General features: G+C 52.0%; 1 protein-coding gene across 1 annotated transcript; it reads right to left on the reverse strand.

The window, feature by feature from the left end:
- Positions 1-355: 355 nt before the first annotated feature.
- IDH2 (isocitrate dehydrogenase (NADP(+)) 2) lies at positions 356-14,920 on the reverse strand. Its single transcript, XM_010955077.3, has 11 exons — positions 14,698-14,920; positions 6,370-6,461; positions 5,283-5,448; positions 4,684-4,844; positions 4,457-4,600; positions 3,496-3,632; positions 3,165-3,316; positions 1,597-1,709; positions 1,349-1,446; positions 1,167-1,259; positions 356-730 (listed from the first exon to the last, which is right to left on the reverse strand). The coding sequence occupies exons 1-11, from the start codon at positions 14,810-14,812 to the stop codon at positions 643-645; spliced, it is 1,359 nt and encodes a 452-aa protein (XP_010953379.1). The 5' UTR covers positions 14,813-14,920; the 3' UTR covers positions 356-642.
- Between the last annotated feature and the right edge of the window lie 36 nt (positions 14,921-14,956).

Genomic DNA, 14,956 nt, shown 5'->3' on the forward strand with positions numbered 1-14,956 from the left:
AGACGAGAACCAAGGCGGCTACTGGGTGGGACCTATTCTGAGGACCAAGCAATGAGCAAAAACGGAGGTCTGCAGGTGTTTGGATTAAAACCAGCAAAGGAAAATAAATGAAAATATAACCAGGATCTATTGGGAAGTGACAACAATCCTAAAGTGGAGAAGAGGACACAGAACCAGATCGTGCTGGGGAACTCCAGGGAATCTGTCCTCCCCCCGGGGGGCCCTTCAGACTGGACAGAGGCCTGCTGTTCCTAAGGCACCCCAGTGTGTCCCTGGTGGGACCTCCAGCCCTGTGAGGGCCTCTGCCTCAAGCCCCAGCTGCCTCCTTCCCCTCAGGGACAAACACAGCAGACCGTTTTGTGAAGAGCTTTTTAGTAGCTAAATACGGCACCATGTGTTCCGAGGGCAATATAAATTACAGTATGCAAAACATACCACTGGCTGAGGTAAAACACACCGTTTCTGCCTCACGTCACCATGAGGGGAAACACAGACACTTTTAAAAACATCTTGCTTATAAAAAATGTCCCCTAGAAAGGCCTCCTAAGAGGGGCTGTGAGGCTCACCCTCTGCCGCCTGGCGTCGCGGGGACCTGCTCGGCTCCGGCCCGGCCACCAGCGGCCTGCAGCGCTCCCGCCCCGGCTACTGCTGGCCCAGAGCTTTGTCCAGGTTGTTCTTGATGGTGTCCAGGAAGTCCGAGGTGTTCAGGAAGTGCTCATTCAGCTTCACACTGCCGAGAGAGTGCCTGCGCGTGAGGGCGGCTCCAGCCGGGCCTCCTGGGCAGTGGTGGGGAGGCCTACAGGCCAGAGGCCACCTACAGCCAACTGTCAAAGGGCCACAGCCAACTCAGCAGGACCCCAGTAAGGCCTGTCTTGTTTTTCCTAGGTGAATGGGCAACTAGATACAAGTTCTCCAGGGAGAAGCTGGGAGGTGGCTGCAGCGGGGGATGGAAAAGGTTCTGAGCAGTTAGCCTCAGGGATAGGGGCCCACTCTCTGGGCCTGGTGTGGGGAGGCTGGCCCAAGCCATCTCTCAAGGCCGTGGACTGTCCTACCCCAGGCAGCTGAGCTGACTCAGGAGGAGGCCTCTAAGAGGGGCCCTGGGCTTCTTTCCACCCAAACCCGAGGTCCTGGAAGGCCAGCCCTGCCCTCTACCCCAGGCCACCCACTTGCTGAGGCCGTGGATGCAGCCTGCCAGGTCCTTGGTCATGGCTCCACTCTCCACTGTCTCGACACACACCTTCTCCAGGGTCTGGGCAAACCTGCAGGGTACAGGGCAGTGAGACCAGCTGTGTGGAGGCAGGGCCCAGAACCTACCCTGGGCCAGCTCAGGCCCCTCCTCTGTACTCACCTCATGAGATCTTGGTTTCCGTCCAACTTTCCCCGGTGCTCTAGGCCACGTGTCCAGGCAAAGATGCTGGCAATGGGGTTGGTGCTGGTAGGCCGGCCCTGGGGCAAGGTGTCGCAGAGGGATCAGGAACCAAACAGCCAACAAGGGGGCCACCTGGACACAGCTGCCCACCTCTAGACTGACAGGGCCAGGCCCGTCCTCCCAGCCCTCAGGGCCAGTGAACTTGGGGCCACAGTCCTCGCACTCACCTTCTGGTGCTCCCGATAGTGGCGAGTGACAGTCCCATGAGCAGCCTCAGCCTCAATGGTCTTCCCATCCGGGCAGACCAGCACGGACGTCATCAGGCCAAGGGAACCAAAGCCTGGAGAGTAGGAAGACCCTCCTCTCAGGGCCAGCGCCTCTCCTCACACAGCTGCCCTCCAGCTGTTGTAGCTGCTTCCCAGCTTATGTCTCCACCCACCCCCAACTGTAACTAGGAAGACAGGGACTATTTCAGGCTTGTTCCCCTTGTCCTGGGTCTCCAGGGCCCAGCACAGAGCAGGGGGGGACTCAGAGGTGGCTCTCATCAGCCATTAGCATACATCTGCGACCCCTACCTCTAGGTACACCAGAGTCCACGGCCCTCCCGGGCCCGAGACCCCCTAGAGTTCTGCCCACCCACCCTGGCTGGTGACTGGGAGACTCATTCCAGCAGAAAAAATAAAGCCTGCTGCCAACTATTTCACAGCAATCACTTTATCTGCTCTTTTAAGCTACATTAAAGTTTTGTGATTTATGTCCAAATTTTCCCAAACCCAGATGTCAGCCTTTCATGTTGTCAAGGTCTCCTGGTCTTCTTCAAAAGCACCCCAGGGCACCAAAATAAGAATTGTAAAGGTCCAAGAAAGAAGAAGTGGGCAACTTCTAGAGGAAAATTATTTGTCTAAGAATTTTTGCTGTTAGGGCAGAGGAAGGGGGAGCCCTTCTCATTTTTACTGAGAACTTCACACTCAGCAATTACTTATATACTTAAAGGTACCTTTCATGCTTTCTCTTGTCTGCTAGGGCTTTTCATCCTTCCATCCTAGACAGGAATTGTTCTAGTGAGAGGATCACACCAAACTTTTCCAAATAAAGTCAAAGGTTTTTATAAAGTACTGGGACCTTCTGCCTTTTCATCGCAACCCAGCACGGCTTCACTTTACCCCTCATCAGGGGCTCGACCCCGCCCACTTCTCAGAGCCTGGCTTCTCTTCCACTCTCTGTGCCTTACCTGCTGCCACTCCCACCATCTTTCCCACCCTCGTTCCCAGCACAATTGGGCTATTTCTTTCAGTTCTTCCCTAACAGCTTCATGCAGGCTTTCTGCTGCAACCCAACTTGACTTTCAGGACACCCTAGGGCCTGGGAGTTTGCCATCTTCCTTAAGTATTCTCCTACATCCAAAAGGTTCCCTGCGCAAAACAAATTCTCTGTGATTTAAAGAACACCCGCTTGTGTTTGATTTCCTTTTTCTACTGGCGTCAATCACTTGGCCCCTTCATGGACAGGAACCAATTCAGGGCTCACACCTAGCCCTTTGGAACCTGAATTCCTGTGTCCTCCTTTCTCTGCAGCCTTAGTAATACCCCAGTCCAAACCTAACTTACGGTCCTTCCTCACTCAGACACCAGGGAGCTCCTGGCCCCTGCTGTCCACAGGAGACCCTGCAATGAGCACGCAAGATCCCATCCTGCTCCTCCACTAGAGAAGTTTTCTCCTCAAAAGATCTGAAAATTCCCTCCTCTAGGGAAAACGAACAGTCCACCCATGCAGGGGGCACATGTGGCTAGCATACCCTGGGCCAGGATGTCTGACTGCACGTCTCCGTCATAGTTCTTGCAGGCCCACACAAAGCCACCTGAAGACTTGAGGACCTGAGCCACCATGTCATCAATGAGCCGGTGCTCGTACCAGATCTTGTTCTTGTCGAATTCGGTCTTATAGTGCCTGGGAGCAAAAGGGTCTGCTGTGGGGAGAGCGCAGAAAGCTGACAGGTTGGGGAATCCCTCCCTGAGCCTCTGAGCTGAGACATGCACTGGGACAGCCACCTCCCCGAGTGGATACAGGCTGAGGGGACAAGGAGGAAGGATGCAGTCCAGGGAGATAGTAGAGGGAGAGGCAGTTACTTCTCAAAGATCTCCTGGAAGATGTCCTTGAAGCGCCCGTCGTAGGCTTTCAGAATGGTGTTCTTGGTGCTCATGTACAGCGGCCACTTCTTCCGGATGGCATATTGGAAGCAGCTGTGCGCAAAACCCGAGATGGACTGCAGGGAGAGAGAGGTCCCTGGCATGGTCCCCCAGGGCAGGCACGGGCACCAGGAATAACAACCCTTCCCTCCACACAGCCCTCACAGGCAGTTGGGGTTAACCCAGCCTCCCTGGAGTGAGCATCTGATGCTCCTGCTGGCCCAGCACCCACTCCCAGCTTCTGGGAGGAAGCAGCCCCCCAGCTTTGCTTTGGAAAGCTACCACCCTCCCCAGTTCTTAGACCATGTGGCTGGGGTGGGGCTAATACCCACAGTCCCCCTGCCTGTCTCTGGAGTTGACAGTGTGGCCCTGGCTTATCCAATCAGAGCCCTTCCTCCCCTCAGACTCCATGATTGGCTCAGAGATGGCCATGTGACCTAAGCCTGTACTTTTGCTAGAACCATGAGCAAGAAGACTCTTTTCTGATAGGATAGTCAAGCTGGCAAGGGATAAGCCTGGAGCTACTTGTGGCCATTTCTTCTTGGCCTGAGAATGAGGCCAACCACAGAGGAAAGGAAAGCCAAGCGAGGGGTGTAGGGAGGGGAGGAAGTGCTTACCCACTTTGCTTTAAGCCAAGAGTCTTGACAACCAATATGCCCCAAAAGGTGCACCCGAGAATGAGGGCAGGAACCTGAGCAGGAGCGTCTGGCTGAGCAGGAGAGGGGCAGCCCCTCCACACCAGGCCCCCCGCAGGTCCCTCTGAACACATCTGAGATGCGTTTGCTCACAGGCCTCAGACATTGTGCAGGCCACCAATGCAGGAACAGTCAGAACCACCAACCCGACGTGGTGGGAGACAGAGACAGGCGTGGGGGAGGGAGCCAGGCAGCCGCGTGCTCACCTCGTCCGTGTTATACATGCCCATGCCCACGCCGCCAGCAGGGAAGTTGTACACCTCCCACTCCCTAGCGCCGCTGCCGTCCTTCGGGGTGAAGACCACCTTGAACGTGCCGGCCCGGTCAGCCACGAAGTCTGTGGCCTTGTACTGCAGAGACGAGAGGATGGCTCAGGCCAGGGGCTCTGGCGGGGGCCCCAGGCCCCGGGAGCCCAACTTCTTCTGGGGCCAACCTGGTCGCCGTGGGCGTGCCTGCCAATGGTGATGGGCTTGGTCCAGCCAGGCACGAGGCGTGGGATGTTTTTACAGATGATGGGCTCCCGGAAGACAGTCCCCCCAAGGATGTTCCGGATGGTTCCATTGGGACTCTTCCACATCTTCTTCAGCTTGAACTCTATGAGGACAAGCATGAAGTGGCCCCCCTGCAGCCCTCATCTTCCAACCAGAACTTGAAACTTCCACAAGAACACAGTCAGATGGGGGTCTTAAAACTCATGTTGCAAAACAGTCCAGGAGGCAGAGGGGCAGACGGTTTAAAGAAGCTACCCTCACTGTGACAGCATCAGCATCCGCTTTCTCCTCCTTCCTGTGACTGATGACACCCACACTGGCCAGAGCCACACAGTGCAGCAGAAGCACCACTAGCATAGGAGCCAGGGACACAGACTCGGGTCCCAGCTTTGCCTGAGGCCAGCCCCTCAACCACCCCTCCCTCTACAGCCTCCTCCACAGCAACCGCCAAAGCTCCGCTGTTCACCAGGCATTTGCAACAAGACCGGGGTCATATCACAGCCGCTACCATCCCAGCCACCCATTCCCTATGCCCTCACACCTTCCACACGGGCCTCATCGGGGGTGATGGTGGCACACTTGACAGCCACACTGTACTTCTGGGTGGCCAACGCTGAGTCGATGGTGACCTGATCATTGGTCTGGTCCCGGTTTGGAAGCCCCAGGTCAAAATACTTGAGCTGGACGTCCACGTGGGGCAGGATGAGCTAGAGACAGATGGCCAGGGCAAGGCATCAGCCCAGATGACTCTGACCCAGGGGCACGTGGGGGCCATGGCAGGGGACACCCCATCAGGGCGGGGATGGGGAAAGCCAGCAGAGGACTGGCCAAAGCTGGTGGGAGGCTGGGGCTCTGGAAAGTAGCCAGCAGACCAGGCAGCAGCCCCTTGGAGGGCTCATCCCCTAGCATGGACCACATGCCCCCCGAGATGGCCCATCAACTCAGCTGAACCCCAACTCCCAGTGCATCCAGAGTTCTCTATACAGTGGGTTCCCTCTTCTTCCTCATTCAGAAGGGGCAATTCTCAACCTTCTTCTTGTGGGCAGACATACAATGCAGGGGTCACCACACGGTGACCACCATGCACTCTCCCCGGCAGAGCTAAACCACAGAGACTTTGGAGAAGCCAAGTAGCCACCCTGGGAACCATCTGCCATGGTGGCTCAAACATATCACTGTCCCTACAACACACATCACAGCCACGACTCACAGTGACATCCCTGAGCCGCTAAGGGAAGGTTAATTTCGTGCACAGCTGCAGGCTGTGTCACTGTCCTGCATGCTGGCCTGGTTCTCCTTTCACCCCCTCAAGGAAGCACTTCGGAATGGAGGAAATCAAGAAGATATGATACAGGATCAGCTCACATCTTTTAAAACATGCAGGCATCGGCACCAGCACGAGTGAGACACAGCCTTCTGAGAACAGCCCCCGCCTGACGTCACAAGAGCCAGAGTGGTCTGGACATGACAGAAGGGTGGATGGAAGGAGAGAAACAGGAATGCTCCTGCCCACCAGAGTGACGGGTGAAACCTGGGGACCTGAAGCAGGGCCCAGGAGACCTGTGCTGGGACTGAACACTGAGCCTGGCCAGCCACGGGGAAGGCCGCCCACTTCGGGAAGAAACTACCTTCTCCTTGATGAACTGCCAGATGATACGGGTCATCTCATCGCCATCCATCTCCACCACTGGCTTCGCCACCTTGATCCTCTTGTCAGCATCTAGAACCAGGCACACAGTACATCACACCTCTGGGGAGGGTGGTGGGGGAGCCCCTCTCCTCTCCGGCCAGACCCACCCTTCACCATGGAGGAGTGGTCAGCTGCAGTCCAGCTGCCCAGAATTTACTCCTCCTTTTGCAAGAGCAGCTCCAGGACTGCTCAGGGCACCTGGATCTCCACTCAGTATGGCCAGCTAGGACTAGCCAGAAAGTTGCCAGCCTGGCCAATCAGATCCTCTCCCCTAGAATCTGACGGCAGAGGAGATCAACACAGAGAATGAGAGCCAGCTGCGGCCACCTTGTCAAGCAGCAAGCTGGGGAAATACCCAGTTCCTTAGGGCAGCCTGGAACCCCCACTTGTCTAATCCCTGCAATTCTGTGAGCTCCCCATGTCCTTCCAACAACTTTTTTCTCCAAGTTAGCCAGTCACCAACTCTTGTCGGTTGCTTGCAACCTGACAGGCGACTAAATTGAAGTGAGGCGGGAAACTGTATGGAGCGCCTCCCACGTGCCTGGTGGTGTACCACACCCTTCACATGATTGCATTTAATCCTCCAAACCACTTCTCCCCACTTTAAATGTGAGGAAACTGAGGCTCGGGGAGATCATCAGCTTACTGCCAAAGCTCACACAGCCTGAAAACAGCAGATCCAGGAAGATCTACACCTTCCTCAATGGGCACTTGGGAATGGAAGGCAGAAGCCCTGATCCATCCCGGCTCAGGTCAGCCAGTCCTGCCAGAGATGCACCCAAGGACTGGAGGGGTGGCTGATCCAGACCCAGGGAGATGGTGGAGGAGGAAATAGGAGCCAGTAGAGGCTCTTCAAGGAAAGTCTGACTCGTGAGACGAACCAACAGTCTGGGAAGTGAATTCCAAAGAAAACGCAAGAAAATGGCCCATTCAGTTAATCAGTGCAGGCTGCCATGGGCGAAGCTTGTCGAAACTTACCCTGAAGCAAATGGTCACCCAAGCACCAGCATGTTCCTCCGTACACAGCCCGAGAAGCAGCAGCGACCGCAGAGCACAGCAACAAGATGTATGTAAATCCTACAACCCGGCCGCAGTCACCAGGAAGTCTCACCCACCACTGAACCCCAGATGAGAGCAGATCTGCTGAGAGCGGTGCCCCGCCCCCAGAGAGGCCCTCCTTAGCTCTCACTCGGGGCCCACTTTTATGTTACACACAATCCTTACAGATATGGTTATAGGTCTTCCGTCTCACCGAAGATGCAACACAGCAAATCAGAAGAGGGGACAAGGATGTTCACTTGAAAACTCCAAGTGACATCAGCTAATTTGAGAGCAAGGGATAGATGCTTATGAATAGCAGGCCTAGAAGATGAAGCAGCAAGGCTACTCAGGCTCATTGGTAACAAAAGCAACCACAGCCCAACAGACCCCAAAGACATCACTGTCCTCCGAACACACCTGAGCCATGACTCATGATGACATCCCTGACCCGCTAAGAAAAAGGTGAACTATGTGCAGCAAAATGATTCACTTCCCAAAGACGTGCAAACAGATTTTTTTCTCTTTTTTTTAATCTATAAAGCAAGAAAAATGAGACCCAGGGAGTCGGGCTTGTGTCAGCATCAGGACAGATCCCAGGGCCCTGGCTCAAGTGCAGCCTCTGGCTGCCCTTGTGGGCCAGATGTAGAGAAGCAGAAAGCAGAGACTCAAAACATTTCATTCCCCAGAGAACAAGGTGGACACGGCTGGCACTGTTCCAGGACTCCTCTCAAGATAGAATGGGGACTTTGGACCCAAGCACTGAATTCCTTCTGCTCTTCTGGTCTAAAGCTTGAGTAGAAGGGCTTTAGGACCTGCAGAAAGTCCACTGGGCTGTTGCAGAGCTAGCTTAGCTTTTAGAAGCATCTTCTATAAGTTAATGACAGCTACTTAATTTTTTTTTAAATTGTACTAAACCTATTGTTTTCAAGATCCCTAAGGAGAGATTCATTTGGGGGGCCAGTCCTAAAGGTTTCAGCCTCAGCCTGGGCTCGACTCAAGCTTTGGGCTTTAGGCTTTAGGCACAGCAGCCTGTGGCTGTGAACATCACACCTCCTCCAGGGGGAAGCTCAATGTCAAGATCACAACACGCAGCCCTCCCAGCTGGGCGTGCAGGTGTCCAACCCTCAGAGACCAGAGGGCCCACTTACATACAACCAGGTGCTAAGCACCCCTTCCTGAAACACCTAAACACAACAGTGCCTGTCCTCAAAGAGTGAGTATGGAAGGGAACACCTACAGGCAATGGAGAGAGCAAGCAGCACAGTTATCAAAATCAGAAGTGCAGCTTCCCTCAAAGCGACTTCCCAGAGGAGCTGGGGGACAGGACGGCGATGTGAGCCACAGCAGCAAAGGTTCTCTGTGTTTGGCCCAGGTAGTGGGATTTTTTTAATGTTAATTGGTGACCAAGGTTTAAAAATGAGGTGATTTCAACAATGAAAAAAACAAATAACCCAATTGATAAATGGGCAAAGGACTTGAATAGATTATTTCTCCAAAAATGGCCAAAAAGCACATGAAAAGATGCTCAACATCACTAATTATTAGGGAAATGCAAGTCAAAACCACAATCAAAACCTCACACCCATTGGGATGGCTACTATAAAAAAAACCGAAAGTAACAGATGTTGGCGAGGATATAAAGAAACTGGAACACTTGTGCACTGATGGTGAGAATTCTTTCTTTATGTAAATGGTGCAGCCACTATGGAAAACAGTATGACGGTTCCTCAAAAAATTAAAAAATAGTATTGCCATATAACCTAATAATCCCTCTTCTTGATATATATCCAGAAGAATTAGAAGCAGGGTCTCAAACTACATTCAATATCTTGTAGTAACTTATGGTTAAAAAGAATATGAAAATGAATATATGTATGTTCCTATATGACTGAAGTATTGTGCTGCACACCAGAAATTGACACAACATTGTAAACTGTATGTCAATAAAAATATATTAAAAAAAAAAAGCAGGGTCTCAAAGAGGTATTTGTATACCCATGTTCATAGCAGCATTATTCACAATAGCCAAGAGGTGGAAGCAACCCAAGTGTCCATCAACAGATGAATGGATAAACAAAATGTGATATGAAGCTTCAAGAGGAAAACGGGACTCTTTGTAAACGAATCCAGGAAGTTTAAGAAAAACTTTCCTCCAAAAAGTGACTCGATGTTCATGATTTCAAGTTTTTCCAAGGCTGTGCTCCCCACCACTTAAACATGGATGTACTTGCTTTGAAACTGAAAAAGAAAGTGCTTCCCAGTTTCTGTGATGGAGCTGAACCTAGTTCAATAGCTTTTGCTGCTTGTCCTTTTGTTTCAAATTCCATAAGGGCAAATTCCCTTTGGATCACTAATAGACTTACAATGTGGTATACTTAGATTAGATAAACAGCATCACCACATTTCCCAAAAACTCTTTCAATCCAGCTGTGATTAATACTTCTGGGAAGCAATATAATAAATTAGAAACAATATTAAATATGTAAGGATTTAATAGGTATAATGCCTAAGCGTTTCACAATTCCTATACTTCACTCAGAAGGTCAATAAATTTTAACTGGAATATTTTTTTAATGTGGTATATGCACATAATGGAGTATTATTCAGCCTTAAAAAGGAAGGAAATGCTGACACATGTTACAACATGGAAGAAACTTGAGGACATCATGCTAAGTGAAATAAGCCAGTCATAAAAAGACAAACACTATATGACTTTACTTCCATGAGGTACCTAGAGCAGCCAAAATTATAGAAACAGAAAGTAGAACGGTGGTTGCCTGGGGCTAGGGGGAGGGAGGAAAGGGTATTTGTTTAATGGGGACAGAGTTTCAGTTTTGCTAGATGAAAAAGCTGTGGAGGTTGCTGAACAACAATGTGAATGTAGGAGGGGAGGGTATAGCTCAGTGGTGGAGTGCGTGCTTGGCATGCACGAGGTCCTGGGTTCAATCCCCAATATCTCCATTAAATAAATAAATCAATAAATAACCGAGTTACCTCATCACCCCTCAAAAAACAATATGAATGTACTTTTTTTTTTAACTGTAGCTATTTAACTTGGTAGCCTTGTAGCTTTTTTGCTGTTGTTGTTGTTAGGGAAGAGGTAATTAAGTTTATTTATTTACTTATTTTATGGAGATACTGGGGATTGAACCCAGGACGTCAGGTGTGCTAAGCACACTCTACCACTGAGCTATACGCTCCCCACCGTGAATGTACTTAACACCGCTGAACTGCATGCCTACAAATGGTTAAGGTGGAAATTTTTGTTACGCATTTTTTACCACAATAAAAAAGTAAAGAAAATTAAATTTAAAAAATTTTCAGTTTAAACCAGTGAGGTGAGGGGGACAGAAGATTTTACTTAAAAATCCAGCCCTTGAGGAATGAGTCGCTTCAACCACACTGAGCAGGCGCTCACTCACTTGTGGCTGAGGACAGCCTCTCCCCCGATTCCAGGCCTGCCACGTGCCCCCCACCCCAGAGCACCCAAAGGCATCGGAGTTTGAGACCTTGTCTGTTGTTCAGCCAATATGGGGAAGGCACCCCTATTGTCTGCCCCTCCCTGGAAGACAAGTGGTGACAGGAGACCTGAAATCCAAGGAACAGCAGCTGGGCCTGCTTGAAGGCCTCCAAGGGACAACCACCATGAACTCTTCAGATGACATGCTGCACAAACGCTGTCCTCTTGGCCAGAGTGTGGGATGGAATTACACCAGTCGCAAGAGGTCCATTAGGCCAATTCCTAGCACCGAACACCAAGTAAGGATTTCAAAACCCACCCCCAGTTTCAGGATCTACTTGCTGCTCAAGTAAATAGATCTAGCCTCCAGGCTAGATGTCCCTCCCAGGAAGGCCGACCTCAAGAGCTAACTGCTTTCCCCACATTCCTACCTAGGCCACTCTCGCTCTGCTCTCGGCAGACAGAGAGGCTGCTCAGCCAGCGTGGCCCAGTGGAATGTGGAGGGAAGCCCTGGGAGCTCAAGGAGGCAGGGAGGCAATTCTGGAAGAGACTAGTATTTTCTTTGGTGACATCCTTCACTCCTCCCTTTCTCTCATACGCACATCCAAACCATCAAAAAATTCTATTGGCTCTTCTTTTAAAAATGTATCCAGAATCTAACCACTCCAGTACCGTCACCCAGGTCCAAGCCACCAACCTCTCTTGCCAGATCCTGACTATGGCCTCCTACCAGCTCCCTTAAGCCAGACTGCTCCTGTTAAAATGTAAATCAGGTCATGACACTCTTCTTAAAACCCTGCAAAGCCTCCCTTTTCACTCCAAGTAAAGGCCAAAATTCTCAAAAATGGCCTATCAGCCCCCCATGACCCCCACTACCCAACGTCATCTCCCCTCACTCACCACCGTGCTCTCTGAGCCAGCCTCATTCATGCACACCTTTCCTTTCTGTTTCTCCCTGTCTCCTCCACTCCCTCAGTACTTCATTCAGTGGGCTCTTTTCTGATTGCCCTACCCAGTCTTTCAGCCACATCTGCCTTGCTTATTTCTCCTTCTAAGCTCTTGTTACCGTATATCACACTAGCAAACTTCTATCTTGTTTACTGTCTGTCCTCAAATTAGAATTTAAACTCCATGAGGGCAGAAATCTTTGCCTCTTATTTCCAGCTCTGTCCCCAGAGTGTCCCTGGCACAGTGCCTGGCACATAGTAGAAGTACAATAACTGTTAAGTCCATTAATGAATGTCAAGTGACGGTCATTTCAGCTGCCCTGCCCTAACCTCCTCTTTGGCTAAACAGCACTCTCTCCCCTCCCTGAGCCGGGGATGCATTACCACACAGAGGCCGGTATGCTTTCACCATCAAAGTGCACCAGACCGTCACAAATGCACAAGGGTAGCATCTCTGCCGGGCACTGGGCTCCCAGCCCTGGAGAAGCTCACAACTTATGGTGAGCTTATTTGCAATCTGCTGGCATTGTAAACATGGGTTTATAGAAGTGTAAACTCCAGGGCAGGCCACAGAGGCTGGCTTCTAGTAATCAGAGAGCAGTTTCCAGCACCTCATCCTGGGATCAGCGAAAGAGGCCTCAACCTCACATAGAAAACTTGGGGGCAGGCCCCAGGCTTTTCCAAGACTTTTCTTCAAAACCTACTGGGCCCAGGAGGGAGCTCAGTGGTAGAGTGCCTGCTTAGCATGCATGAGGTCCTGGGTTCAATCCCCAGTACCTCCATTAAAATAAATAAACCTAAAATTAAACCTAATTTACCTTCCCCCATAAAAACAACCGTGCTGGGCCCAAACAAGACCTCCCAAAACAGCTCTGATGAGGCTGCTGTGGTCTTATCCCATGTGGTTGAAACAAGGCTCAGTGGAGAGCACATATGAACTCTATTGATGGGTCTGCAAAACTGTGAACAATCATTAAATAATCTGCCATGGAATCTAAGAGTGCAGGCAAGTCACCAAGATCTGAAAAGATAGGGACAGGGTGAGAAAATTAAGAAGTTGCCAGGCTAGGAGCTGAGCAAAGGAAGGCTAGATAAGTAATTCCTCCTCTGAGCAGTTGGTAAGAGCCCACCCTCACTTCCCCAAACTCACTTATCAGAACCACCACCAGCAGTCGCTGAAGGCTTATGAGTTGCAAAACTAGAAAGAAATACGTGTGGGAATCATCCGGCACCAAAAACACAAGAATATTTTTAACCAAAGCATATTCTTTCCTTGTCATTAAGGGGAATGCCAAGTATTCTGTCTCCAGCAGTGTTGCAAGTAATAAACTAGCAGAGGTCACAACTGCATAGTCGCGTGTCCAACTCAAACACCAGGCATGCTTCTCATTAATAACCAACCCCACTCGCAGGCTTCTGGAAAGACCTGCAACTGACTGCTCTTTTTTTGTGCCAAAATCCAGGCCCCAAAAGGGGCTTTGTATTCTTGTTTGGGGCGGGGTGGTTTCTTTTTTTACCATCAATGCAGGAAAAAAGGGAAAATTGGAGAATATATTAACTTCCACCATATTTTGCTGAAGGTGGTTCCATATGGGAAACTTTGCTTGGGGCCTGAGGGCAGTTGGAACCTTGGAGTTGTAGGGCTGACCCCTTAGAGACAAATCTTTTAAGTACAGAAGCAGAAATGCCCCTTTCTCCTTGAAAGAGGAGGGAGGTGCTGGGGCTCAAGCTCCCCTCCCCATCCCAGCTCTGGTCAGCTGCTCCCACACTAGGTTAAAGATTACCTACTCTAGCAGAAAGACTAGGCTGCCTGGGCTCCACCCCCTCTTCCTCACTCCAAGGGGCTGCTGGCCAGGTCAGGATTGGGGTTTCCATGGCAACAGGCATTAGACAGGGCCAAGGGACCCACATTGTTCCCTGCCTTTTGTAGCTGGGGATGGAGAGCCACGGGGCAGGCCAATGCCCACATGCCAAACAGTGCAATGAAAGTTTAGGCTAAGTCCTGCTTATTATGACCTGCTTATTAAGACAATTGTTTTCTCTCCTAAGCAAGAGGCTCAGGGTACCACAGAAGCTGTTAAGAACAATTTGGGAAAGTGACATTCTGGCGCAGCTGCCAGGTTTCCCAGCCGGGTGAGCGGGGCAGAGCCAACGAGCAGCGCAGGAGCCGGCTACCGTGAAGAGGCAGGTCAAGCCAAGGAGAGGCCCCACGATGGAGCTTCAAGTACGTCGACAAGGAGAAGGGGGGCGTCCAAACAAAAGGAGAAAATTAAAAGGACGCTCCTCCAGCTGTCGCGTAAAAGGCTCCAAAAATAGCTGACGAGGGCCTGACAGCGAGAACGGATTACTGCGCGCCTGGCTGAGAAGGAAGGGGAAGTGGATGCCTCCTCCCTCCCCTCCTTTGTCTGAGCAGGGACCGCGCCGCGACCCTCCCTCTAGTCGGGGGGGCAGGCCGTGAGCTCCAGCCCCAACTTAGTTGCTTTGTCTCCCTCCTGGGGCGCAGGGCGGGCAGGATACCCTCCCAACTCCGGACAACCCCCAGTACTCCCTGCAGGAATATCTAGGGGCGCGGGGCAGCAGGGCCGGCATCGCCTGGGCCACCAGTTGCCACCTTCCTTCAAGTCGCCATCCCTGAGCTTGGCACAGCCTGGAAGGTGGGACAGGGGAGCACTTCCCCGTCCGCCGGCTCTTGTGTGCCGCACCCCGCCGACCCCGACCCGCGAACGTCCCGGGTAGAGCTCGCTGATCCCCGCCCGGAAGGCCGCCACGTCGCGGTGCGGGGCGCGCACCCCGCCCGGACCCTCCTCGTGGCACTCACAGTGGCGCCGCGGCTGCTCTTGCAAGTTGGGGGCTGTCAGGGCTGCCGGTGCCCAGGCCGGCCCGGAGCCGGAGGCTCTGCAGAGCGAGCGTACGACCCGCAGGTAACCAGCCATCCCGAACGGTCGGGCAGGCAAGCGAACCAACTGGGTCAAAGAAGATCCGAGCGCCGGCCGCTGTTCCCGGCTGCCTGGCGGCTGGCTGCGGAGGCTTGCCAGGAGCGGGCCGCGCGGGTAAGGCTGGGGCGGGGCTGCCCGGGC

This window comes from Camelus bactrianus, chromosome 27, assembly GCF_048773025.1.
Source record: "Camelus bactrianus isolate YW-2024 breed Bactrian camel chromosome 27, ASM4877302v1, whole genome shotgun sequence".
In the NCBI taxonomy this organism is placed as follows: domain Eukaryota; kingdom Metazoa; phylum Chordata; class Mammalia; order Artiodactyla; family Camelidae; genus Camelus; species Camelus bactrianus.

Excerpts from the sequence above, each read along its gene's own strand:
- IDH2 (XM_010955077.3), bottom strand. The coding sequence starts at position 14,812 with ATGGCTGGTTACCTGCGGGTCGTACGCTCGCTCTGCAGAGCCTCCGGC. Across the intron at positions 4,845-5,282 it reads CGATGAGGCCCGTGTGGAAG|AGTTCAAGCTGAAGAAGATG; the intron begins GTGTGAGGGCAT and ends TTGTCCTCATAG. Across the intron at positions 3,317-3,495 it reads TTCCAGGAGATCTTTGAGAA|GCACTATAAGACCGAATTCG; the intron begins GTAACTGCCTCT and ends TTTTGCTCCCAG.